The sequence below is a fragment of the Elephas maximus genome, chromosome 5, assembly GCF_024166365.1.
Source record: "Elephas maximus indicus isolate mEleMax1 chromosome 5, mEleMax1 primary haplotype, whole genome shotgun sequence".
Taxonomy (NCBI): Eukaryota; Metazoa; Chordata; class Mammalia; order Proboscidea; family Elephantidae; genus Elephas; species Elephas maximus.
Window position 1 is genome coordinate 73,268,725 of NC_064823.1, and position 26,874 is coordinate 73,295,598.

The 26,874-nt window shown below is 39.7% G+C and overlaps 1 protein-coding gene across 2 annotated transcripts in view; it reads right to left on the reverse strand.

Moving 5' to 3' along the window:
• COPS4 (COP9 signalosome subunit 4) overlaps positions 1-24,493 on the reverse strand; it is a 48,914-nt gene extending 24,421 nt beyond the window's left edge. The window contains exons 1-4 of one of the 2 annotated variants that reach the window (XM_049885879.1): positions 24,286-24,493; positions 7,161-7,240; positions 4,309-4,460; positions 3,440-3,543 (exon numbers count right to left, since the gene is read on the reverse strand). In XM_049885879.1, the coding sequence (XP_049741836.1) occupies positions 3,440-3,543; positions 4,309-4,460; positions 7,161-7,240; positions 24,286-24,359 (410 nt within the window). In that variant the 5' untranslated portion in view covers positions 24,360-24,493. The remainder of the gene's footprint in view (positions 1-3,439; positions 3,544-4,308; positions 4,461-7,160; positions 7,241-24,285) is intronic. The other variant, XM_049885878.1, reaches the window with a different exon arrangement.
• Between the last annotated feature and the right edge of the window lie 2,381 nt (positions 24,494-26,874).

The following is a 26,874-nucleotide window of genomic DNA, read 5'->3' on the forward strand; positions in this document are numbered from 1 at the left end:
GAGCTGCCGATCTCTTGGTTAGCAGCCATAGCACTTAACTACTACGCCACCAGGGTTTCCTATACAAAGATATTCATTTTAAATAAATATCTATAATAGGAAAAAAAACTGGTTAATTCCCCATTATGGTCATTTAGCTTGTCAATTAAGATATAGCACAATTGTATAATGTTGTTGTGTGCCTCCAAGTCAGTACAGACTCATCAGTGACCGTATATGACAGAGCAGGACTGCCCCATAGGGTTTCCTAGGCTCTAATCTTCACAAGAACAGATTGCCAGGCCTTTTGTCCCATGGAGCGGCTGGGTGGGTTTAAACTGCTAACTGCTTGGTTAACAGCTGAGCGCTTAACTATTGTCCAACCAGGGCTCCTTGATGGTAAAATACTATGCAGTTATTTATAATCTATGGTAAAATGTTATGCAGTTATTTGTAATCACAACAGTGGAATTAAAAAAATTTTTTTTAAAACCAGCTGCCATCGAGTTGATTCCAACTCACAGCAACCCCATATATGTCAGAGCAGAACTGCACTCCACAGGATTTTCAATGGCTGTGACCTTTCGTAGGTAGATGGAAAGGACTGTCTTCTGAGGTGCCTATGGGTGGATTCAAACTGCCCACTTTTTGGTTAGCAGCCAAGCTCTTAATATTATGCCACCAGGGCTCCCCATGAGATAATGTTGTTGTTAGGTGCCATCAGGTGGATTCTGACTCATAGTGGCCCTATGGGACAGAGCAGAACTGCCCCATAGGGTTTCCAAGGAATGGCTGGTAGACTTGAATTGCTGATCTTTTGGTTAGCAGCCAAGCTCTTAGCCACTACACAACCAGGGCTCCTCCATGGGGTAACAGTCATCATATATTTCTGCTAAGTGAAAAAACTGGATAGAACAGTATGTAAAACACCACGGGGTCACCATGAGTTGGAAATGATGAGAACTGGGTAGAACACTGTTCATTAAACCTTAAACCAAAAATACCCGCTGAAGTCATCTTAAAATCGAACAACAGTTTAGCTTAACTAGTAAAAAAGGTTGGTCTTGAGCATTATCTTTTAACAACTATCTATACGGGATCAAATTGGCAACAATAATTCGGGGGCAGTGAGTCTATGTTAATGAGAGGGGAACAACTCAGAAAAAGAGGATGAGAATGGTTACACAAATTGAATGTAATAAATGTAACTAAATTGTACATGTATAAACTGTTGAATTGATATATGTTTTGCTGTGCATATTCTCAACAAAAGTTTTTTTAAAAATCATTAAAATATATCTCTATACACATTTCAAGATAGTAATAGCAATTATCTCTATCTGGGTGGTACAATTACAGGTGATTTTTCACTTCTTTATTACAGTGGTCATAATTTATGCAAGGAACGCATAACCAATGACCTTGTATAATTCAAAACTCACATAATTCAAGGTTAATGACTGACTCTCCTAGAGGATCATTTCTTCCATTCTTGTCTTTCCTCGACCTCCCAACTCCCACCCCATCCATACTTTCAGCTGATGACTCTGCTCTGTCTTCACTAGGAATAATGAAGAAATCAACAATACTTATACAGATTTCACCACTGCATTAACTTACTTATTAATATCTGCATCCACATACTCTATGCCGTTGGCTGTTACCATAGCTCTTTAGGGGCAATTTTGCCCCTCAAGGGACATTTGCCAACGTCTAGAGACATTTTGACTGCCACAACTGAGAAAAGGCATCTACTGGCATCTAGTGGATAGAGACCAGGGATGCTGCTAAAATCCTACAACGCACAGCACAGCCCCCCAAATAAACAATGACCCAGTCTAAAATGTCAATAGTGCCGAAGTTGAGAAATCCTTCCACAGATAGACTATCTATTCCCCTATTTAAAGCCTATACTTTCACTAGATTCTTTCCTCTTTTATCTACTAAAGGATATCTCTTCTCTAAGAATCTTCTCCCCAACTCAAAAGAAAAAATGATCTCTTACCCTAGCCTCGCCTATCATCTTCCACTCCATTTGTTTGCGCCCTTTTGGGAAAACTCCCCAAAAGAGTTGGTCATATTCACTGTCTCCAATTCTTCTCTTCTCATTTTCTCTTAAATCTGCTCGAACCAGGGTTCCACTTCTATCATTTTACTTGACTCCTGTCCAGGTCATCAAACCTCCACATTACTAATTCTGATGCCTAACTCTCACTCATCTTACTTGACCTATCAACATGATAGGTGATCACTCACTTCTTGATACGCTCCTCTCATTTGGCATTTAGGACACCACACTCCTGATTTTCCTCTTACCTCATGGACAATCCTTCTCAGTCTCTTGCTAGGTCCTCCTGACCTCTTAAGGTCCTCCTCTCTATTCACTCTCTCAGACATCTCGTCCAATCTAATGGCTTTAAATTTCATCTTTATGTAGTGACTCCCAAATGTGTATCTCCAGCTCAGTCCTCTTTCCCCAACTCCAGACTAATGTATTCAACTCCAACTCCTTACTCCTTACTGGATAGCTCCATTTGGTTAACACATGCCCAAAACTGCACTCTTAATTCTTCCCCAAAATACTGCTCTTCCCCACTCAGGTGGCAACTCCATCTTTCCAGTGGCACAGGCCAAAAATCAGGGCTTATCTCACTCAGCTCTTTTTTTCACATTCCACATCCAATCATCAGGAATCTACCTTCAAAACATACTCAGGATCCAACGCCTCTTACAACCTCCACTGTTGCCACTTTCATCTACCCATTGCCGTCGAGTCAATTCAGACTCATAGCGACCCTATATATGCTTTCATCTACAGCAGTGCATAAATCTCATGGCTAATGTTACTACTTCTATCACTGCTTACCTAAAGTTTATTCTCAACCCAGTAGTCAAAGTGATTCTTTAAAATATAAGTTAGTTCATGTCACTCTTCTGTTCAAAAGTTCTCCAATGGCTTTCCCTCATTTTACCTGGAGAAAAGCCAAAGTCCTTACAATGGCTTATAATAACCTACATGATCTGGTCCCCACTGCTCCTCTATCACACCCCCTACCTCTCTCCTCTTTGCTCATTCCATTCCACACACACTGACCTCCTTATTCTTTTTCAAACATATCGGGCATGCTCCTGCCTTAGGGCCCTTGCATTAGCCATACCCTCTATCTCTGATACTCTTCCTTCAAATAGCTGCACAGATACTTTCTTACCTCCTTCAAGTCTATAAGGTAACACTAGAACAATGAGGAGCACCCCAACCACTCTGTTTAATGATACAACCTGCCTCTCACTTTGCTCCATTACTCACTTTTCTTTTCTCCATAGCACTTATAGCCTTTTAACATATTACAAATTTTATTTATTAAATTCACTGTTCATTAGCTGTTTTCCCCACTAGAATGTAAGAAAAATGTAGAAAAACAATTCTATTTATCCATCCAATATCTACTATTTACTATACTTTTGTCCTGTTTCCAAAGGAATTCCCACCAACACTTGGGCTGCATTTCTCCAATCTTCTTCTTTCTCATATATGGATGCAAGATGCTGTCTTATTGAAGCAACCTGGAATAATATGTATAAATGTTTAATTATTTCAACTGACATTAGTAACTAAGTAAGTATAACTCTTGTGACAATGCTCTCATTCAAAATATTAACCTGGCTTATCCAGACCACCCACATTTTTTTAATGAATTTTTACATTCACAGAATACCGAAAGAGTGAACTGAAATAACAATAGTATAATGTGGATTATGGCATATTTTAGTTTAAACATTAAATTTTGCTTTTATATCATTATATACAAAATACTGGAGTTTTTCTATGTTTTAGCCTGATTAACAGTCTTTCTGGTTTTTCAAAATTGTATCAAGTATATTTGGTTTGTAAGTTCATATTGCAATATATGAGGAACTGTCAGTTGGGGCTGCAACATCCTAATACTTATTTTTTTTACACTGTAAAATGTTATTTGGTACACAATTTTGTCAAAATAAAACTGAATGATATTTTCCTTAAAGGATTTAAAAAACCCAGTGCTACTGTGTCAATTCTAACTCAGAGTGAACTTACAGGACAGAGTAGAACTGCCCCAAATCGTTTCCAAGGCAATAACCTCTACAGAAGCAGATTGCCACATCTTTCTCCTATGCAGCAGCTGGTGAGTTTGAGCCGCCGACCTTCTGGTTAACAGCAAAGTGCTTTAACCATTGCACCACCAGGGCTTCAAGAATTTAATAACACCTCTAAAAATAACTGCTGCTATCTCAAGTTCAAATACCACTGCTCTAGGTTTTATTACACTGGGACTGTTCCCTTCTCTTTACCTGCTCCTCAAATGAAATTACTCTAGGCTGGATCTTTTCCAAGGTGAAATGATAGATTTCTTTGGCTGTGCTGTCCGGCAGGTTAGGGAGATGTGTGCAGAAGTCAGTCAGCAACTGTCGAGAGATCACGAGGCTGACATTCTCATTTACCACTTGGTCAAAAAAAAAAAGGAGACAAGAAAATATGAGTAAACCAAAAACAAACCTGTTGCTATCAAGTGGAATCTGACTCATAGTGACCCTATAAGAACGAGTAAAACTGTCCCACAGGGTTTCCAAGAAGCGGCCAGTGGATTCAAACTACCAATCTTTTGGCGAGCAGCCAAGCTCCTAATGACTGTGCCAGCAGGGCTCCAGAAAATATGAGTAATTTTATAAATTTTCGTTAAGTAGTCAATCTTTACCTAAAATTAATATTAAACACAATCTATATTAATACATCCTTGTTTTAATAAATTATTCAAGGATACCCATACACCTGACTTTATACTACAGAACCAATTTTTCCTTAGGCTGAATTATTTGATTACATAATGACTACACTAAAACAGTAAAAATATCATAACCTTTCTAAGAAATAGAAATGGTTGAAAAAAAGTTCTGTTTAAACAGTTGAGAATTTTACACTCTTCCTTTCTCATCTTTATTTTTCTACAGAGTAGAGGTACCAAAACATCGTATTTTAATTTCTGTATTTCTTCTTTCCTAACTCCAAAAAAGAGTTAAGTACACAGTAAAGCACTTTTCACAAAATTTAAATAAAGTAGTGATAGTTACTGCCACTTATACTTACCCAACAAAAATAACAAATAAGAACTCAATTCTGCACTAGATGTATTGACATTATTTTATGACACTGTATAGATACATTTTATGTCATTATATAATACTATTATATATTTACACAATTGCTATCATTGTATAGCAATGAAGGATGCAAGCTCTAGAGACACACTCTTCCACCACTTCAATTCTATGGCCTCAGACAAGAAACAACTTCTCTGTGTTTGCTTCCTCATCTGTAAAATGTAGATATCACATAAGGTTGCTGTGATGCTTAAATGCAGTACACATAAAGCACTTTAGAGAGTATATGGCACACAGCACTCAACAAATGTCATTATCTTCACTATCATTACAATTTTAAAAATGCATCATGCTGTGAACCACTGCTTAGATAAATTATTTAAGTCTTAGATCAGCACTTACTATATTTTACTATTTACTTACTATCTGGTTGATTTAATGATTTAGCAGTGGACTGCTTTTCTTGGTGATTCGTTGGATTCAAAGCTTATATAAAGTTCAAAGTTTATAAAAAGCATTTTTTACTACTACACTGCAATGTTCCTAACAGTTTTTCTGAGAGCATCAGCAGTTCTTCTCACACTGCAAGCCATGAATTTTTTGAAGTAATAACTTACACTTCTAGTAACTAATCAGTTGATATTAATTGGAATTCATTACTGGATAATACTGAATGTGCTTGAGAAAACATTTTCACTACAAGTGCCAACAGGCAGTTATAACTGTTGGAAAGAAATTACTATACAAACTAGTATTTCTTAGGGAAACACAAGTACATGAGAACTATAAATCAGGAAACCTAGCTTCCAGTCTGGGATCTGCACCTGACTAGCTAAATGTCCTTGAAAAAAAGTAACAATACTCTAAGACTCATTTTACAAAATATTACACAGGAATACCTATACTTGTATTGTCTAATCACAGTATTATTAAAAAGGAGTAAATATGATGGATAATGGGTGTGAAAGTACTCTATAAACTATAAAGCACCAACAAATGTCATTAATATTGTTAACTCAGTATAAAATCCAGCCTGAACACTGAGTAATTTTCAATATAGCTGTGTTTGAAGCTGGGGTTGAGGGATTGTGTCCTGATGAATGGAAATTTCTGTTGTTGTATTTGGGTGCCGTCTAGTTGATTCCAACTTACAGTGACCCTATATGACAGGGCAGAACTGCCCCATAGGGTTTACTATGCTGTAATCCTTACAGGAGCAGATTGCCAGGTCTTTTCTCCTATGGATCCGCGGGTGGGTTCAAATAGCCAACCTTTAGGTTAGCAGCCATGCACTTCACCACTGTGCCACCAGGGCTCCTTTGGAAATTTCTAGTCTCCAATTAAAAAAGAATGTTCTTAAAATTAATAAATAGGTAATGCTTACACAACACTTATTATATGCCAGGTTCTATCCTAACCACTTTATTATATATATTAACTCATGTAAGCCCCTAACAATCCTATAGGATAGGGACCATTATCCACATTTTGTAGATGAGAAAAGGAGATACAGAGAGGTTAAATGACTTCCCTAAGATCACATAGCTAATAAAATAGCAAACCAGGGTATGAAACCAGAGAGACTATTCTTTTTACTACTCTGTTAGACTGCCTGTCATCGATAACTATAAAAAAAAAAAACCCACTGCTGTCGAATTGAGTCCAGCTCATAATGACCCCACAGGATTTTCAAGGCTGTAAAATATGTACGAAAGCAGACTGCCACATCTTTCTCTCCCGGAGCCACTGGTCATTTCAAACCACTCATCTTTTGGTTGGCAGTTGAATGCTTTAACCACTCTGCAACCAGGGCTCCATCAATAACTATACAAAACTTTAACTGGGAAAGTAACTCTAAAGATAATTCACTGAAAAAAATAATAAAGATGTAACTAACTTAAAACATATTTTATTTTAAAATAAATAAATCTCAATGTTTATTTAACACTGATAATTTGATATTAAAAAAAAAAAAAAGGCTTGAGCAAGCTTTAAAGTCCTAGCTGAGTAATACAAAGCAAACATGGAATTTCCATTTCACTTACTTGCTTCCACAAAGGCTTTCAAAGCTTCAAGTTGTTCTACCCCAGATAACTGAATGGCTTTTTCCAGGATCTGACGATATCTGAAATAATACCAAATAAAAATAATGTTCAGAGGGCCATTATATTTTCTAATGCTAACGTCCATGTATGTTTATTCATTTCTATTTAACCTGATTTTTCACCATGCTCTAGCTTGTGGTTTTTTTATAGTACACCACAGATTTTTTTTCTCTGTTTCCAGCCCACAAGAAATACTAAATCTATAACTCTAAGTCACTGAATCTAACATGCCTATTCTTCTAGTCTGTGATTTTCTTTGTAATATACTTACGGTAAGGTAATTTACTTAATATGGCCCTTTAAGCTATGCATGGTCTTGTTAACTCCCTATATAGTGATGGGGAGGGACTATGCAAATAAGGTGCTCGCGACACATGAAGGGGATTGGACAGCTTGCTAATAATGCAAATAAGTTGCACAGCACACTTGAGGAGGTGAGGTCATGTAAATAAGGTGTATGGAACCTTAACAAGGGGATTGATCAGTTTTGCCATCCCACTGGGCTTAAAATGAGCCATCCCAGAGGCAGGAAAAGAGGGACCTCACTATCATCAAGAACGAAGATTCAGGAGTGAAGCATATCCTTTGGACCCAGGGTCCTTGCGCTGAGAACCTCCTAGACCCAGGAGACAGAGAGAGAGAGAGCTGTAACACCAGAAACAGTGTGAGACAGTGAGAAGCAGTAGCAGAGAAACGGCAGCAGCAGAACCTGGGGAACAGCACAAGACAGCGTGGTGGGCTTCTAGGTCCAGGAAGCAAGGCAGGAAAACAGGGTGTGGGCATGCTGATCCACGAAGCAAGATAGCTGAGAATCTTTGGGCAGGAGGCTTCCTGGTAGAGTGGGGTACCTCCAGGCACTTGTCTGTGGAGCTAGGCTTGCTGATTCATGGATCAAAGACCCGAATGCCTTCAGGCAGGAGACTTCCCTGCGAGTGGGGTGCCTCTGGGCACTTACTGGCAGAGCTAAAGAGCTTTGTAACACTTTCCCAAGCAGGGCAGAGGCCAGGTGAAGGGGCCCACGGGCTGAGGCAGAGGCCTGCCTGCAGGCATGGCCAAAATCTGTCCTGACTGAAGAACTATCCTGAGTCATTCCTGATCCTGACAGGAACAGCTGTTCCTGTTACTTCCCTAATAAACACCATAAACCCATTGCCGTCGAGTCGATTCCAACTCATAGCGGCCCTATAAGACAGAGTAGAACTGCCCCACAATTTCCAAGCAGAGCCTGGTGGATTTGAACTGCCGACTCTTTGGTTAGCAGCCGTAGCACTTGACCACTATGCCACCTGGGTTTCCAATAAACACCATAATCATGTGTGTTGTCTGTGAGTTCTGTGTGGTCACTGCAACAAATTATTAAACACAGCAGAGAAGTAGAGAGTGCCATTGGATGGACGGCTGGTGTCAGAATTGGTAAAAAGGTTGGAGGGTGAAGGTATGTTTACTTTCACCTCATAAGAATCCGTCTTGGGCTGATGCTGAAGTGACTCTCTACCTTCAAGGAGTTAGAGGAGGTCAGACGCCCTACCACACCATTTTTATAGACAAGAAAATTATTTGAGGTCACCCAGAATCTTTCCCTCTTGTGGATCTAATGAATCTAGGGTCACCAACAATAAGATAATGTGGACTAGACAGTGAAGCTAAACATTAGAAATTGAATGTGTACACTAAATAAACACCACCAAGCCAAACGCACTGATGGAATAACCTTCATGCCGTCAGAGCCTATTAATTCTTTATTTGCATTCAATTCTAATGAAACCTATTTTACCTAATATCCATGCCCACGTAAGATTCAAATCAACATCTAAAATGAACAGAAGAATGCTTAAAACAGGAACAACAATTATTAGACAATGACAAATTCTCCCCTAGAATGTAAATCCATGAGGACAGCAATTCTTGTCTGTTTTGTTCACTGCTATGTACACAATGCCTAGAACAGTACTTGGCACATCATGAGCACTCAAATATTCAACAGTATCAGTAACATTTTATTTCTTAAGTTGAACAGCAGCTACATGAGTGTTTACTATACTATTCTTTATCCCTTCTGTTTGTCATAATCATAATACTTTTTGAAAGCATTATTTAAATGCATTTTACAAACCTAATAACATCACAATTATTCAGAAAGTCATCCAGAATATATTCAAGAAATAGAAATACACAAATAGGGCCCAAACTCATTTAATTTTATGGCTTACATTTTGTAGGATACACCCTCAAGCTATCATTCAGCACTTATTGATTCTCAAATCATACAAAATTTTCACAGCCTTGGTTACATGATTTCACAAAACCACAGTGACTCAAACTAACTTTAAGAAAACAGGTATACTAACAGAGAAGATAACAAACTCAAAGCAAAGAGCAAACAATTCTAAGAAAGCAAGGAAATATTTTTAAAGCTTTTTAAAAAATATTTTTAAAATTGCTACATTTGGGGATTCTTAAAGGGATAAAATTCAGTTATCTGGAAATATATTTATGCGGAATTTCCCTCTCTCTACACATACACACACATGCGTACAAACAAATTAACATTTTCCCTGAATCTGCAACTAAACATGTTCTTTATTGCCCTAGGTGCCTTCAGAAAAGTTAATACACTCACTGGATTATCATTTCTTTTTTTTATTATTAGTTTATTTTCTATATTTATTAAATCAAGGCTTATGGATAAACCCCTTGCTGTCAAGTCAATTCCAACTCATGGTGACTCCACGCGTTACACAGTAGAACTGTTCCATCATGTCCTTGACTGTAATCTTCATGGAAGCAGAACATCAGACCTTTCTTCTGTGGAATAGCTGGGTGGCTTCAAACTGCCAACCTTCAGGTCATTGAGTACAAACCATTTGCACCACCAGGGACCTTTACATCCCCATAGATTACTTCAAACTAATAATATTATATTCAAACATGCAGTATCTCACATATAAATTTGTTGATAACTAAGTTTTAGCAAACAATTGCATAACGTATAAATAAACTAATCTGTACTGGGAACACAAAAAGTCCTAAAAAATGATAAAAGTTTTATACTAACCAAATTATATACCTTGCAGGAGCCTTAGAAATGCCTCCTCAAACACTCAACTTTACAGACGAAGAAAGTAAAGTGTAGTTTTGAACTAGATGCTGCCTTATTCCTTCTCCAGTGTATAAATTCTAATATCTAAGAATAAGAACTTACTTTTTCACAATAACAGTATGACTAATAAGCTTATTTTAATCTGGAATTTAAATAGTAATTTAATAAATATTGCCATAGAAATTCATCCCCAAATGTTAAGCAGTTAAGCTTTATAAAATGCTGTATAAAGTTCTGTGTATGATACTAAAATATTTGAAAATGACCTTGGCCTTTGAAGACCGTATACCTGGGAAAGCTTTTTTAAAAAATTAAATAATATATCAAGTATTAATTGCAAGAAGTCAAGAACAAAAATTGCAAAACCAAACAACACAGAAGATATCAAAAGTGAAGAGATAATATATTAATTGAGAGAAGGCTTAGACCAAAATGGGTTAGACTGGTCAAAGAAGGGTTCACGGATAATAATAGCTTTTTAATGAGCAATTGATAAACATTCAATGGAAAAGATGGACCAGTGATTTATGTGGAGAACATGACAAGGACCAAATATTTTTTTCCTTACATTAGAGGAAGATAAACATCATTAATGTCTTAGTTACCTACTGCTGCCATAACACAAATACCACAAGTGGGTGGCTTTCGAGAACAGAAGGTTATTTTCTCACAGTTCTGGAGGCTAAAAAGTCCAAATGAGGGTCTCAGCTGTGTCTATTCCTTCTTTCTCAGTAGCTTGTTCCTTGGTTTCTTGGTGTTCCTCAGCTTACAGACCATTCTCACATGGGGTCTGTCTTCCCCTGTGTGTGCCTCTGTGTCTATGCTGGTCTTTTTAAAACTCAGAAGTGATCAGGTTTAGGATCCACCCTACACTGTTATGAGCTCATTAACATAACAAAAAGCCCAATTTCCAAACAGGATTACATCCACAGGTACAAGGGTCAGGACCCCCATACATGTTTTGGGGGGACACAATTCAATTCTTATCAATTAACATTAAGGCACCTTGCATCTGTCCCATGCTTTATCATCAAATGTTTATTGAGCACCTACTACACACACTTGAGCCTCATTATTTGTGGATTCCATCTTGCAAATGAATGCCTATTTGTTAAAATTTATTTCTAACCCCAAAATCGATACTCGAGATGCTTTTGTGGTCATTGGCAGATATGGACAGAGCAGCAAAAATCTGAGTCATCTGAGACCCATGTTTCCAGCTGAGATCAAACAAGGCGATATGCTGCCTTCTGGTTTTAATGCTCATACTATAAACAAATGTCTTTTTCTCAGTCTACTTAGTGCCACATTTTTGGGACTTTTGTTGGTGATTTCAACACTTTAAATGTCTCCGAAGCATAATGCTGAAGTGCTATCTAGCGTTTCTAAGCACAGTAAGGCTGTGATGTGTTTTACGGAGAAAATTGTGTATTAGATAAGCTTTGTTCAGGTATGAGTTATGGTGCTACTGGCCATGAATCTGACCTTAATGAATCAGCAATACATATTTTAAAAGGTGTTTTTAAACAAAACACACGTAAAACAAGGTTATATATTGATCGGTTGATGAAAATTTTATGAGGCTCACAGAAACCTAACCCTGTATTTCCTCTCGAAACAATGGCTCCTGTAAAAACCCTGTGCTATCGGCTCAGTATTCATTAATTCATTGTTCACAGTGACTTTATAGAACATGTCTACTCCGAAAAGGACCATCAGCTATATAAGAACCAAAGTTTAGTATGTTGATTCCTAATATCAGCACCTGAAGGGAATATGGAGGTAAGTACAACATACTTTAGAAGACATACCACAGTCACTATTTAGGATCAGAATGAATGGTGTTAGTCCACTTACAGTAATGGTGAACTAGATGATTGGACCAACTGTCCCTCCAAAAACAACATAAAGAGCTGAAAGAAATGTAACAAAAATAAAAATTTCAATAGCATAACATCCTAACAAGAAAAAGAGAATAAAAGCACGAAGGTTTTAAATCACAGCTGTGTCTGAGGGCATTTGCTGACTTGGAAAGACAGCTGGGAGGTAGACTGGCACTTCTGGTGGGGAGGAGGGAGTAGGCTCTGCCCTGGGGCACTCTGCCAATTGGCCGGAAACACTGAGAGGCAAGCTGCAATTTCTGGCCAACTGAAAGCTATTAGAATGAGGATCCAAGTTTCTTGCTTGCCAGGGAGGAAACACTAGCACTTTGGAAGTAGGGTTACAATCCAAGGATCGTCTACGTAAATTTAAAAGTTCTGAAGCCATAACCCTAGGCTGCTAGCACCCTCAAGTGCCTGGCAGATGGAAATAAAAATCTTCTCTGAAAGATAACATTCTGAGTATCCAATTGTTCCTAAATACACATTTTCAAATAATTTTCTCAACAAAGATTAGAAGGCATGTGACAGTATGAGCTAGAATCAACAAAAGCAAAAGCTGACAAAAACAGAGAGACTCCAGATACTGGAGTTATCACAAACAGACTGTAATACAATTATATTTACATATTCATGGCGATAAAGACAAGTTTTAAAGTTTCAGCAAGGAACTGAAAAGTAGCATTTTGGGGGAAAAAAAATTATAAAACTAAAAATTAATAAAACCAAACTTAAAAACTCAGTAGAGTTTTTAAAAGCAGATTAACCCATCGCTGTCGAGCTGATTCCGACTTACGGTGACCCTATAGGACAGAGTAGAACTGCCCACATAGGGTTTCCAAGAAGTGGCTGGTGGATTCAAACTGCCAGCCTTTTGGTTAGCAGCTGTCATGGATTGAATTGTGTCCGCCAAAAATGTGCATCAATTTGGCTAGGCCATGACTCCCAGTATTGTGTGATTGTCCACCATTTCGTCATCTGGTGATTTTCCTATGTGTTATAAAACCTATCTCTAGGATGTTGATGAGGTGGGATTAGAGACAGTTATGCTAATGAGGCAGGACTCAATCTACAAGACTGGATTGTGTCTTGACCCAATCTCTTTTGAAATATAAAAGAGAGATGCAAGCAGAGTGACATGGGGACCTCATACAATCAAGAAACAAGAGCTAGGAGAATAGCACATCCTTTGGACCCAGGGACCCTGCACTGAGAAGCTCCTCGACCAGGGAAGATTGATGACAAGGACTTCCCCCAGAGCCGATAGAAACAGAAAGGCTTTCCCTGTAGCTGGTACCCTGAAATCAGACTTCTAGCCTCCTAGACTGTGAGAGAATAAATTTCTCTTTGTTAAAGCCATCCATTTGTGGTATTTCTGCTATAGCAGCACTGGATAAATAAGACAGCAGCTAAGCTCTTAACCACTGCACCACCACAGCTCCAACGGCAGATTAGACACAGTTACAGAAATGATGAACTATCTGCTCTACCTCCTAGTTCAGTGAGTAGTGCCTGGGGAAGAGGGTCTTAAAAGCTTGTGAGCAGCCACCCAACATACAACAATTGGTCTCTATTCAATAGACCACAGCCTCTAAGAAGCAAATAGACTGCAGGTATAATTGCCTTCAAGAATTACAACCTCCTTTGTCATGAGACCAGAAGAAGTGGAAAACATTACTGAATGTTTTGCTCAAGGACCCAACAGCTGGATTTTGATCAAGAAGGAAAAAATGTGTAACAGAACTTCAAATTCTATTTGGAAACCAGACTTACTGGATACACTGAAACTGGAGGAACCCATGAATGTACTGCCTGGAAACAACTTCTGAGTCTTGAACAGAAACTAACGCATAATGTCATCTTTAAACTAAACGACAATTTACCTCATTTAATAAGGAATGGTCACCTTGAGCACTGCACTCTTTCAAAAAAATATCTGAGATTAAACGGACAATGGTAACTCTAAAACACAGATGGAAACTTAAGGGACAGAGAGTCTAAGTTAAGGGTACTAAAAATAATATGGACAGAAAAATAATGACACAATATGAAGTATATAACCACTGTCAATGAACTATGTATGTAAAAACTGTTGAAAGGGCATATGTTTTGTTATATATACTGTCACCAAAATTAAAATTAAAAAAAAATGTAAACTAGAAAATAGGTCCAAAAAACCTATAGAGAATAAAGCATTGAAATAGAAAGTTCAGGAAAGAGGTAAGAGACACAGAGGAGACAGTAACAGGGCCTAAAACTGGAGTTGTAGAATAGAAAATAGAATGAGACAGAGGTAACGTCTGAAGATAACTTCTCAGCACAGATGAAGGAATCCAATCCATTGATTCAAGCATTCCAGTGAAGCTCAACTAGGAAAATGTGGTAGGCTATTTACAAAAAATGAACCATTTTTTCATTCCCTATATCTACATCCCTTTGCAATGTGACTTTGTAGCTCCTCAAATCAAGAAGTAGAATTTATACTTCGGTGAGTAGCGTCTGGGGTCTTAAAAGCTTGCGCGGCCATCTAAAATACTTTGCCGGTCCCACCCTGTCTGGAGTAAGGGAGAATGAAGAAAACCAAGACACAAGGGAAAGATTAGTCCAAAGGACTAACGGACCACAACTACCACAGCCTCCACCAGACTGAGTCCAGCACAACTAGATGGTAGCCGGCTACTACCACTGACTACTATGACAGTGATCACAATCGAGGGTCCCAGACAAAGCAGGAGAAAAATGTAGGACAAAATTTTAACTCACAAAAAAAAAAAAATACCAGATTTACTGGCCTGACAAAGACTAGAGAAAACTTGGGAGTATGGTCCCCAGACAACCTTTAACTCAGTACTGAAGTCACTCCTGAGGTTCACCCTTCAGCCAAAGATTAGACAGGCCCATAAAACAAAATGAGCCCAGGGGCAAGGACAAGAAGGCGGGAGGGGACAGGAAAGATGGTAACGGGGAACTCAAGATCATGAAGCGGAGAGTGCTGACATATCGCAAGGCCGGCAACCAATTTCACAAAACAGTATGTGCATTGTTTAATGAGAAACTAATTTGTTCTGTAAACCATCTAAAGTACAAAAAAAAAAAATAGTTTATTTCCCTACGCCCTGAATCTGGGCTTGATTTGACCAACAGGAAGCAGTGAAAGTGAAGTACCAGTCCTAAGCCTAGACCTCAACAGCACTTGTATGCTTCTTCTCTGTCTCTTGGAACCCTGCTGCTGCCACATGAACAAGCCCAGGCTAACCTGCTGGATAATGGGCTATGTAGGCCAGTCATTTTCACAGCCCCAGCCCACAACCAACCAACCCACAGAATCAGAGCTGACTATGGACACATATGGGAGCCCACACGAAGCCAAAACCATGTGTAGTAGAGAAAAACCATCCTGCTGATCCCAGACCAAACTGCCAACCAACATAATTTTGAGGTAAATAAATGTTGTTTTAAAGGAGCCCTGGTGGCACAACAGTTAAGCACTCAGCTGCTAACCGAAAAGTTGGCAGCTCAAACCCACCCAGTGGCTTCACAGGCTGTAAAGATTATAGCCAAGAAAACCTCATGGGGCAATTCTACTCTGTCATATGAAGTTACTATGAGTCAGAATCAACTCAAAAGCACCTAACAACATGTTTTGGGGTGGTTTGTTTCACAGCAAAAAAACTAACTGATACAGATAAGTTAAAAAAAAAAAAGATACATCTTAATGAAGCTGCAGAAAATTAAAGACAGTGAAAATCTTAAAAGCAGGTAAATGCTACTATAATGTGTAGGAGAGAAATAATTTCCAAATGAAGTTGACCTTTAAGCATGGTAAATATGTCAATTTGGGGAAAGTAGGAAAGAATGGGGGAAGACAGACATTCTAGGCAAAAAAATTACTATCTGAAATGTAGTTCAGTTTGGAGAAAATAATCTAAGGCCAAAAAGGTATATTTGTTTAGAGTTTAAGGCTCTAATTCAAGCACACACATGCTGTATTTTGGCTTGCCACTAGTTGGGTGACCTAAGGGCAAGGTATTTCACTTCTGCACTTCAGTTTTCTCATATGCAGTGGAAATAATATTATCTACCTGCTTAGGATTTTTAAATGTAATTTATGTTACATTATGCTATCTACCTGTACTCGAGAGACGGAAACCACTAAAACTGTTGCTTGCAGGGTTAACAGAGAATCAGAGAATTTCAGTTACAATGGCTTTTTGAGGTTATATGGTCTAGCCTCCTATTAAAGAGAGGAATCCCTGTTATAACATCTCTAACTGGTAACCATCTACTTGACTAATGAGCAAAGAGATGGAGCTCCATACCTAATCAACAGCCCATTCAGTTTTTGGACAGCTCTATTTTCACTCTATTAAGGATCTATGGTGTAGCAGCGGTTTAACTGCTATAGCTTAACCAGCAGCTATGCAGGAGAAAGACCTGGTGATCTGCTTCCATAAACATTACAGGCAAGAAAACCCTATGGAGCAGTTCTATTTTGTCACATGGGGTTCCTGTGAGTGGGAACCAATTCACCAACACCTAACAACATTCCACTCTATTATGAGAATGTCTAACCCAGAGAATATAAGATGTTTACCTATGTTTTATTGACTATGCAAAGGTATTCAACTGTGTGGTTCCTAACAAGTTATGGATAACACTGCAAAGAATGAGAATTCCCGAACAGCTAATTGTGTTCATGAGGAAACTGTACATAGACCAAGAAGTAGTCGTTCAAACAGAACAAGGGGATACTGCGTGTTTTAAAATCAGGAAAGGTGTGCATCAGGTTTGTATCCTTTCACCATACTTATTCAATCTGTAAGCTGAGCAAATTATCTGAGAAGCTGAACTATATGAAGAAAAACATGGCATCAGGGTTGGAGGAAGACAAGCTGTAATATACAGATGTCACAACCTTGTTTGCTAAAAGCAAAGAGAACTTGAAGCACTTACTGATGAAGGCCAAAGATTACAGCCTTTAGTATGGCTTACACCTCAAAACAAAGAAAACAAAAATCCTCACAACTGGACCAATAAGCAACATCAGGATACAAAGAGAAAATATTGAAGTTGTCAAGGATTTCATTTTACTTGCACCCACAATCAACATCCATGGAAGCAGCACTCAAGAAATCAAGCGATGCACTGCACTGAGCAAATCTGCTGCAAAAGACCTGTTTAAAGTGTTAAAAAGCAAAGATGTCACTTTGAGGACTAAGGTGCACCTGACCCAAGCCATGGTATTTTCAACTGCCTCATATACATGCGAAAGCGGGACAATGAATAAGGAAGGCTGAAGACGAATTGATGCTTTTGGATTATGGTGTTGGTGAAGAATATTAAATACACCATGGACTGCCAGAAGAATGAACAAATCTGTCTTGAAAGAAGTACAGCCAAAATGCTCTTTAGAAACACAAGTGGTGACACCTTGTCTCATGTACTTTGGACACATTATCAGGAGGGACTAGTCCCTAGAGGACATCATGCTTGCTAAAGTAGAGGGTCATCAAAAAAGAGGAAGACCCTCAATGGGATGGATTGACACAGTGGCTGCAACAATGAGCTCAAACGTTCCACCAATTGTGAGGATGGCACAGGAGTGGGCAGTGTTTCGTTCTGTTGTACACAGGGTTGCTATAAGTTGGAACCAACCTGATGGCACCTATCAACAACAACAACAATCCAAAATCTTTCTGTGTGGAACAGAGAAGAGTCTATTTCCTTTTCTGCAAAACAGCTTTTCTGATATTCAAAGGCAGCTAAGAGGAATCTATCACTCTCTTTTCTCCAGGATAACAGAGTCTTGTCAAGACTCTAAGGGCCTCCCTCCTCTTGGTACCCTCCATACCCTAGAACTGAAAGATAAAGGAAAAAAAAGGTTATATTTTCATAAGATTAACTCATCAAAGACCTATTATCCATGACCTAGTCAGTACCTGTCCTCAGAGAGATCACATTCTAGTTGGAGGTGACAAGTTAACAATTAAGTGCTATGACAGAGGTAAATACAGGCCGTCATTGGCATGAGAAGTACAAACTAATCAGGTCTTGTGTTGGTGGGTGTGTACTGGAGGTTATTCAGAGAAGGCTTTCTGGAAAAACAAATATCTGAACTGAAGTTCTGAAGAACCAAGTAGGTTTTCACCAGGTAAATAGACAGGCTATCACTACAGCTATCTACACAAATCCTCCCTCTCAAGGCTCTTCTCCTCTCCTGATGTTTTAAGGCAGGCTTCGAAAGGCTCTTTCAAGTATTTTAAGATTCTATTCAGGAGCAATGATTCAGCCGATGATAACTACAAGAAATTACCAGAAACTTCTACACATACATTATATGACATCATCCTGACCTACCTATGTTTTCTTATATCTATATTATCTTAACCGGTCAGATCTAAATGTAAACCTTAAGAATTTTAATAAATACGCAAATAATCAACCGTCTTAGTATTTTATTTCTTAATGCTTCACCAAAGTACATTACCTATTTTCAGTTACCTCTACTTTTTAAAAGCTAGTGGAATTTCCTACCAGTTTGCTAATAGCACAATATATTTGATTTCCTATAGTAACTACAGAAAACAGTTTATTTTCATACTTCAATGTTTATTGTTTAAACAAAGTTCTTTTCTCAAGGAACTCTACTCCTATACCACAGGAAGGAGTAATTTAGTTTTAAAAATTATTTATTTAGGAATAAGATATCCTTGTTTATTTATTCATTGCCTTCCATAATGACAAAGCTTTTTTTCTTCCTTTTTAAATAAGACTTGATACTGGCTACAGTGTGATGACACAAGACATGCAATACGGCAATACATACCAAGCTACAAAAGTGGTGTGGTGGGTGCATCTGACTTCCTCTAACTTCACAAGGAAGGAGAGAATCACCAGCAATAGCCCAAAGATGATTCTTAAGTGGTAGAGATCAGGCATGCCTCCAATCTCCAATCTTTTTTACCAATTCTGACACCAACCATCCCTCCGATGGCACTCTCTAATTCTTTACCGTGTTCAATAATTTGCTACAATGGCCACACAAGACTCACATACCACACTCACGATTATGGAGTTTACTGGGGCAGGAACAGGTTATAATTCAGGTTCAAGAATGCTCAGGATACACTTCTTCAATCAGGACAGCATGTTCTCAGCCGTGCCCTCAGGCACACCTCTTTCTGGCCCCTCGGCCCGGCCTCTGTCCTGCTCAAGCAAGTGTTACAACAGTCTTTTGGCTCTGCCAATAAGTGCCCCAAGGCATCCCACTCTACCACTAAGCCGCAAACCTGAAGGCACTCGATTTTCACACTCTGTGTGCCAGGAAGCCCCACCACAGCTGTCTGGTGCTGATCTCCTGATTCCTGCCATCTCATGATGCCATCTCTTGCTGTCTTCTGTGTTACAGCTCTTCTCTCTGCCTTCTGGATCTAGGAGGTTATCAACATAAGGTTCTGGGTTCAAAGGACATACTCCACCCCTGGCTCTTCCTTCTTGGTGGTGTTGAGATCCTCTCTTCCCACTTCTGGAATGGCTCATTTTAAGCCTAGCAGGATGGCAAAACTGGCCAATCCCCTTGATAGGGTTCCAAATACCTCGTTGGCATGGACCCACCCCCACAAGGGTGCCATGCACCTTATTTACATTATTAGATAGCTATCCAATCCCAGTGGTGGGCCACGAACACCTCAATTGCATAGTCCCACCCAGTCACTTGGTGGGAGTTACAAATACTATGGCTAAAAGGGCCATATTAAGCAATTCATTGCACTGCACAAGCCTTTAAAAACTTTACAGCCTTTTTTCACCCAGCAATTCTCCTTAGGTAAGAATATTCCAAGTGGAAAAGGAAAAGTGGCCGGAGAATATTACATGCCTCTAGCTTCTCTATGTCTTACAGATACTTCCAGAAGTATGGCAAAGAGTGAAAAAAAGACACACACTGGAGCTAATTTCCAGCTACCATCTTCTCCCCAGTGGAAATATATTGGTTTCCAAACACTAGCTCCACCACCAGTCCCATTCCTCGCTGACTCCAATTTATTAAAAATTAATAAAGATAACAGATCTCTCCTTCTAAAGTGGCTAGAGCTTCCTACATAAGAGGACTGCTATGTAAAGAATTCTGGTTTTCTACTATCCCATTCCTCTTCAGGTAAAGCACTTGCGTAGGGCTAATAATTAATCTTGGTTACTTGTCCTTAGCAATCTGGGAGAATAGGGAAGCAGGAAAATTAAATTAAGCCTGAAGAGTGGGGTTTTCCACAGGGTTCACTTGATGGCCAGCCTGTGCTCTGCAGAGACTCTGCTTGCACGGTTCAAAGTAAGTAAGAGGATCAGAGATCATTTCCTAGTAGCTACCAAACCAAACCCACTGCCATCGAGTAGATTCCAACTCACAGTGACCCCTTAGGACAGAGCAGAACCACTCCATAGGGTTTCTAAGGAGCAGCTGGTAGATTCGAGCTGCTGACCTTTTGGTTAGCAGCCGGGCTCTTAAATCACTGTGCCACCAGGGTTCCCTAGTGGCTACCATAAGCTATAAATGAAGTGTGCCTCTTTAAGCAATAGTAGGCAATTTGCTTTCTACCAACTAAAGCAGCCTACCAAGAGAGAAGTGAATCTGAATCTGAGGCTGCAGCAATGACAAAATTCCCTACCATTAAAACAAAAAAAAAAGTCATGAAAGTTAATTCTAGAAAACTATGGTTTAAAAAAATAATAAGATAATCATCAAAAGGTAAATAAATGAAAACATTGTGAATTTAATTAATGCCACTGAATTGTACACTTAAAAATGTTTAAAATTGCAAATTTTATGTTATGTATATTTGACCACAATAAAATTTAGGGGGAAAAAAAGGGTGAATAAACCATACTTAGGAAACCCTGGTGGCGTAGTGGTTAAGTGCTACGGCTGCTAACCAAAGGGTCGGCAGTTCAAATCTGCCATGCACTCCTTGGAAAACTCTGGGTGGCAGTTCTATTCTGTCCTATAGGGTCACTATGAGTCAGAATTGATTCAACAGCACTGGGTTTGGTTTTTGGAAACCATACTTAATCTTATCTATGAATTCTACTTTTCTAAACAACATTAGTGTATTACCTTAGGTAAATAAGTTTTCTATATTCTATTAGGTTGAACTATGGAAAAAATCCTAATATTCATATGGTTCAACCTAATATAACTCCCTTTTAAAAATACTCAAATTCTTTCTGCAGGGCAATGAGTTTCTCTTTTTGTACGGCCTTTCTGGCCATGGTCTTATAACTCCCCCAAAATGACTGGGTGGAGCTATGCAAATAAGGTATGTAAAACTCTTGCTGGGATTGGCTTCATATGCAAATAAGGTGCCTGCCACTCACCAAGGGGATTGGTCAGTTTTGTCATCCCTCTAGGCTTAAAAAGAACCAATCCCAGAGGTTGAGGGGGACCTCACTACCATCAAGATGAAGAGCTAGGAGCAGAGCATGTCCTTTGGAACTGGGTCCCTGCACTGAGAACCTCCTAGCCCCAGGAGACAGACAGCGTAACACTGGAGATGGCCAGAGGCCTGCCTGCAGGCACAGCCAAAAAGAAGCCAAACAGGGCCCGGCTGGAGCAATGCTCCTGTTACCTCTAAGTTTATCCTGATCCTGAACTGTAACATGTCACTTCCCTAACAAGCCCCATTAATTGTAAGTATGGTCTGTGAGTTCTATATAGCCACTGCAATGAATTATTGAACCCAGCAGAGAAGTAGAAAACCAACTTACTCTATTATTCACTAATACAGAATCCTTTGCTGTCTAGCTCCTAGCATAAACCCTAAAACAACTGTTCTATTTCAAAAGTGTTTCTCTCATAAAGCATGTATCCCACAAAACTGTTCTGTTACAAAGATAAAGATCTTGACACATTCTTGCTCAAATAGGAAGACATTTCATTCCTGCTGGAAGGTGGACAGAATATGTACCTGCTGAAAATAAAGAAACTCTGAAGGAGTTGCTAGCTAGCAGTGCACTACCAGTTACCAAGCACTTATGTGACTGGCAGCAAATAACAACAACGAAAGGGCTAAAAGCTCTATATGCATTATTTTATTTAATCTGCACAATAACCCCACATGGTAAATTGTTACAGTAATGGCCTTCAAAACGTCTCCTTCTGTTCATGCTCTTTTGCAAAGTAACCCTGCTGCTCCTACCAGAAGAGGCAGACTCCATTTCTCCTCCTCTTGAATCTAGGCTGGTCTTGTGACTTACTTTGACCACTACTGGAGAACTGATGTAAAACTTCCAAGGCTAGCCTTAAGATCTTGCAGCTTCCACTCATCCTCTAGGAATGCTACCTTGGCCGTGTAAGAAAGTCTCAGTTAAATCACTAAAGGACAGAACATGTAAAGAGGAGAAGAAGAAAAGAGAGAGACACACACACAATGACCCAGTCAACAGCCAGATATCAGTCCATTTTAGACCCTCCAAGCCCCAGCTGAGCTGCCAACTGACTGCATCTATATGAGTCCAGCAGAGACCAGAACACTTATTCAGCCCACAGAATCCTGAGAAATATTAAATAGTTGCCTTATACTAGTACATTTTGGCTTGCTACAAAGCAATAAATAACTGAAGTACCCTAATGAGATCAGTACTGTTGTTACCTCCATTTCAAAGCTTTGGAAGTAAATGCTTAATTCAAGAAATCTGCAAATTTTTGAAAAGCAGTATCTCTTTTGATAACTAGTGCACATATTTTTCTTCAACAAAATAAAAACCAAGCAAGCATGGAGAAAAATATAAGCTAGTTTTACTTTTATCTGAATCTATAAAAATTACGTTCGAAAAGGATTGAGCCATGAAGACAATATTCAACATATTTCCAACCTACAGAGTAAGTCAGTATGTATGTACTGATTGCTTAATTAATAATAGTACTAATCTTATGGCGCTTTCTGTCAGGTACTGATTTTAAGTGATACACACACACTCACTTTATCCTCCAACAATCCTATGAATAAGTCCTATAATTATCTCCATTTCCCTGATGGGAAAATAGGGGCACAAAGTAGTTAAGCCCAAGATACACAGCTAAGTTTCTACTGATAAAAGCAGGTATTTACCACCAGAGGAAAGGCAGCACAGACTAGGTACATAAAAAAGATCTCAATATCCAGGTTAGGGCAGGTGTATATCATTAATATAAATCGAAGTGATCTCAGTTGTCAGAATGTAAATTTTAGGGTCAACTTGAGAGGCATACTTCTTACAGAATGCGTGTTTATTACAGAAGAGCAGTACTGTGAAATCCACAAGGGAAACAGGGAATGAGTAGATATATGTATACTGTTTAACAACTGACTGTAGGGCAGTGAGGGGCAAACACCTGTCACAATTTTTATATTCTAACTTGGAGTGGACCAAAGCCTTCTACACAAATTCCGACAGAATTCTAACAATCCAGATTCCTGCAAATATCACTACACTAGACATCCAGACCCACGTTATGAGGGCACTCCGCCTATGTGACAGAAATATATTCCCTCTTCTTCAGAGCTGGTGGCAGAGAGAGCACCAAAAATACAAGAACTCACAGATGTTCCGAGTGATTTTGGGCGACATGATAGCGGCCATACCTCCTCAGCCTCAGTCAACCCGAAGAAGCTATTTCCCCGAGAAATTCTTAAGCAAGGCTCCAAAATACGAATTTTCCTCAATTTAAAAAAAAGGGGGGGTGGGGGGAGTTCCAAAGAGAAGCCAGAATTCGGTGTGAGAGGCCGGCCAGCGAAAAGAAGAGGCTGAGAAGGCCTTGGAAGTAACCGTTCTGCAGACCAGGCTTCCAGGATTCCAAGAGGCCTGTAACGGTGCTATCAAGGACTGAATAAATTGACAATCACCCCAGGACTACGGCCCCGAGGGCTCCTGCACAAGGTCCCCTCCAGCTTTCTGCTGCTCCCAACATTTGCCTCTCTAACCGACCTCAGGCCCGCCCCCTCGGTCTTCAGGCCGGCTCCTAGCCTGACACTCAAGAGCCGCCGTCAGTACAAGGACAACAAGTCGTGTGGCTTCCCTTGCCACCTCTACTCCCGTGCCCCTGGGAAACACTCACTTGCCCGCCAGATCTTTATGAGAGCCACTCGAATTCATGAGCTGGGCCAAATCCTGCCGCACCGCTGCCGCCATCTTTCCTCCAGCTCAGCCGCGGCTGCGGGGCCTCCCGCCGCCAAAAAGAAACCGAGCGCGGTCCTCCAGAATGCAGCTAGAGGGAACCCGAGAGGCCACAGAGTAGCGCGCGAGTCGGCCAGAGCGCCGGAAGTGAATGTGTGCGGCAGCCTGCGCTAGCTTAGCCCTCAGAGTTGAGTAAAGCGAAACTCCAAGCCTCACGGTAGGGACCCGCCCAGGCCTCGCCCACAGACCCGGGCGACGCCGTCCTCCTCGACTTCGGATTGGCTGATGAACTCCAAAGGAGTGTGCCGCTTGTGCAACTCACCGAGTGCCCGCATCGCTAAATTTTGTGTCTTTGTATCTGTGATTTACTGTTCCTTGGTCTTTAAGGCAGCGATTCTTAAACCACTTCTGGTAAAGAACGAGTTATTTTTGTTTAAAATTCATCGCAGACTGCTACTTTTGTTGCTGTTAGGCGCCCTGGAGTCAATTCGACTCATACCGACCTATGTATACCAGAACACTGCCCAGTCCTGCGCCATCCTCAGAATCGCTGCTGTTTGAGCCCATTATTGTAGCCAGTGTGTCAGTGCATTTTGTCGAGGGTCTTCGTATTTTTCGCTGACCCTTTACTTTACCGAATATGATGTCTTTCTCCAGGGACTGGTCCCTCCTAATAACATGTCTAAAGTACGTAATACCAAGTCTTGCCATCCTCCTTTTTAAGGAGCATTCTGATGGTACTTCCTCCAAGACAGATTTATTTGTTCTTCTGTCAGTCCATGGTATATGCAATATTCTTTGCCAACACCATAATTCAAAGGCATCAATCCTTCATCAGACTTCCTTATTCATTGTCCAGTTTTCACACGCGTATGAGGCGACTGAAAAGTACCACGGATTGGGTTAGGCGCACCTTAGTCCTCAAGGTGACATCTTTGCTTTTTAACCCTTTAAACAGGTCTCTTGCAGCAGATTTGCCCAATGCAATGCATTGCTTGACCGAAACAAGGATTTCCTTTTAAGCAAGTAATGGGGAGACTGCACATACCAATTCAGGTCACATTCTGTTGGCAAGAATTTAGTCACATCACTATGCCAAGCAACAGTAAAACTGGAAATTTAGCTTCCAATTGGGCAGCCTTGTGCCCAAGAAGGAAAGAATGAGTGAATTTGGATGGACGATCTGCAGTCTCTACCACAATCTTCCCTCTGACAAGTATCTGTGTATATCCTTCTCACAGCAGAACATCCTTATTCTCCCTGACTAAGGAAAGATGCTCAATTTCCTATTCGGTTTCTATATCCAGCTTAAAATCTAGGATATCTGGTGATGCACAATCCTTTCTATGAAGTTGTGTTATGACTTTTTCATGGTCTAGAGACTTGTACACTAAAAAAAAAAAAAAAGCTGTCTGCCCCATGCCCACACACATACAACACAATATAATACAATAGTGGGGTAGGAAGAGGATAACCACAGTTACTGAATGAGAAACATGGTAGTTACTGGTCCATAGCAGTGGTAGAATACTAACCTGTTACCATAAAGATTACAGCCTAGAAAACCCTACCCAGCAGCTCTACTCTGTCATACGGCGTTGCTATGAGTCGAAATCAACTTGATGGCACCTAACAACAACAGTGCCCTGGTAGTGGAATAAATTCTTTGGTTAGTCCCTGGTTTTGCTCTCTGAAGATCTCCATTGCCCATTTTATTCTGTGGGCTCAAGCTTTGCTTTCCTTTTACAAGTTAGCTGTATGTTGCAGAGTATGCCCTCTTTGGGTGATGCCTTAGAACTTGATCAACTGAGGAATGTTGTAAGCCAGGCTTGTCCATTTTTTGTTGTGTTTTAATACTATTCCATTGAACATGTAGTATGATCTGACTGTTTGCTTCCAGATAGTTTCATGTGCCAGTAACCACACTGAAGTTCTTTCTAGGTATAGTTCTTCAACCTGTGGAATTTCCTTGCTTCCATAGCTCAACCTATCCTTATTGCTCTCGTTTTAATGGAGGAAACCTTGAACCATCTAAAACGAGAGGCTTCTGAGAACTTTATTAATTTTATTTTTGCTGCAAGCTTGCTTATCTTTGTTTTCTATTATTTTTTGTTTGTGGTTACAGAAGTCTTAATGGGCCATGAGAAATGGTTTAAACTAAGCCTTCTCTCCTGCTGCTTAAGACTGCATAAACAGACTCAACTGAAATAAAACGGATCATAACAGAATACTATGAAAAACTGTACTCCAACAAATTTGAAAACCCTGAGGAAATGGACAAATTTCTAGAAACACACTACCTACCTAACTAACACAAATGAGGTAGAAAAATTAAACAGAGTCATAACGAAGAGATTGAAGAAGTAGTTTAATAAACTCCCCCTCCCCCCCCCAAAAAAAGCCCTGGTCCAGATGGCTTCACTGGAGAATTCTACCAAACTTTCAGAGAAGAGCTAACACCAGTACTACTCAAGCTATTTCAGAGTGTAGAAAAGGAAGGAATACTCCTGAACTCATTCTATGAAGCCAG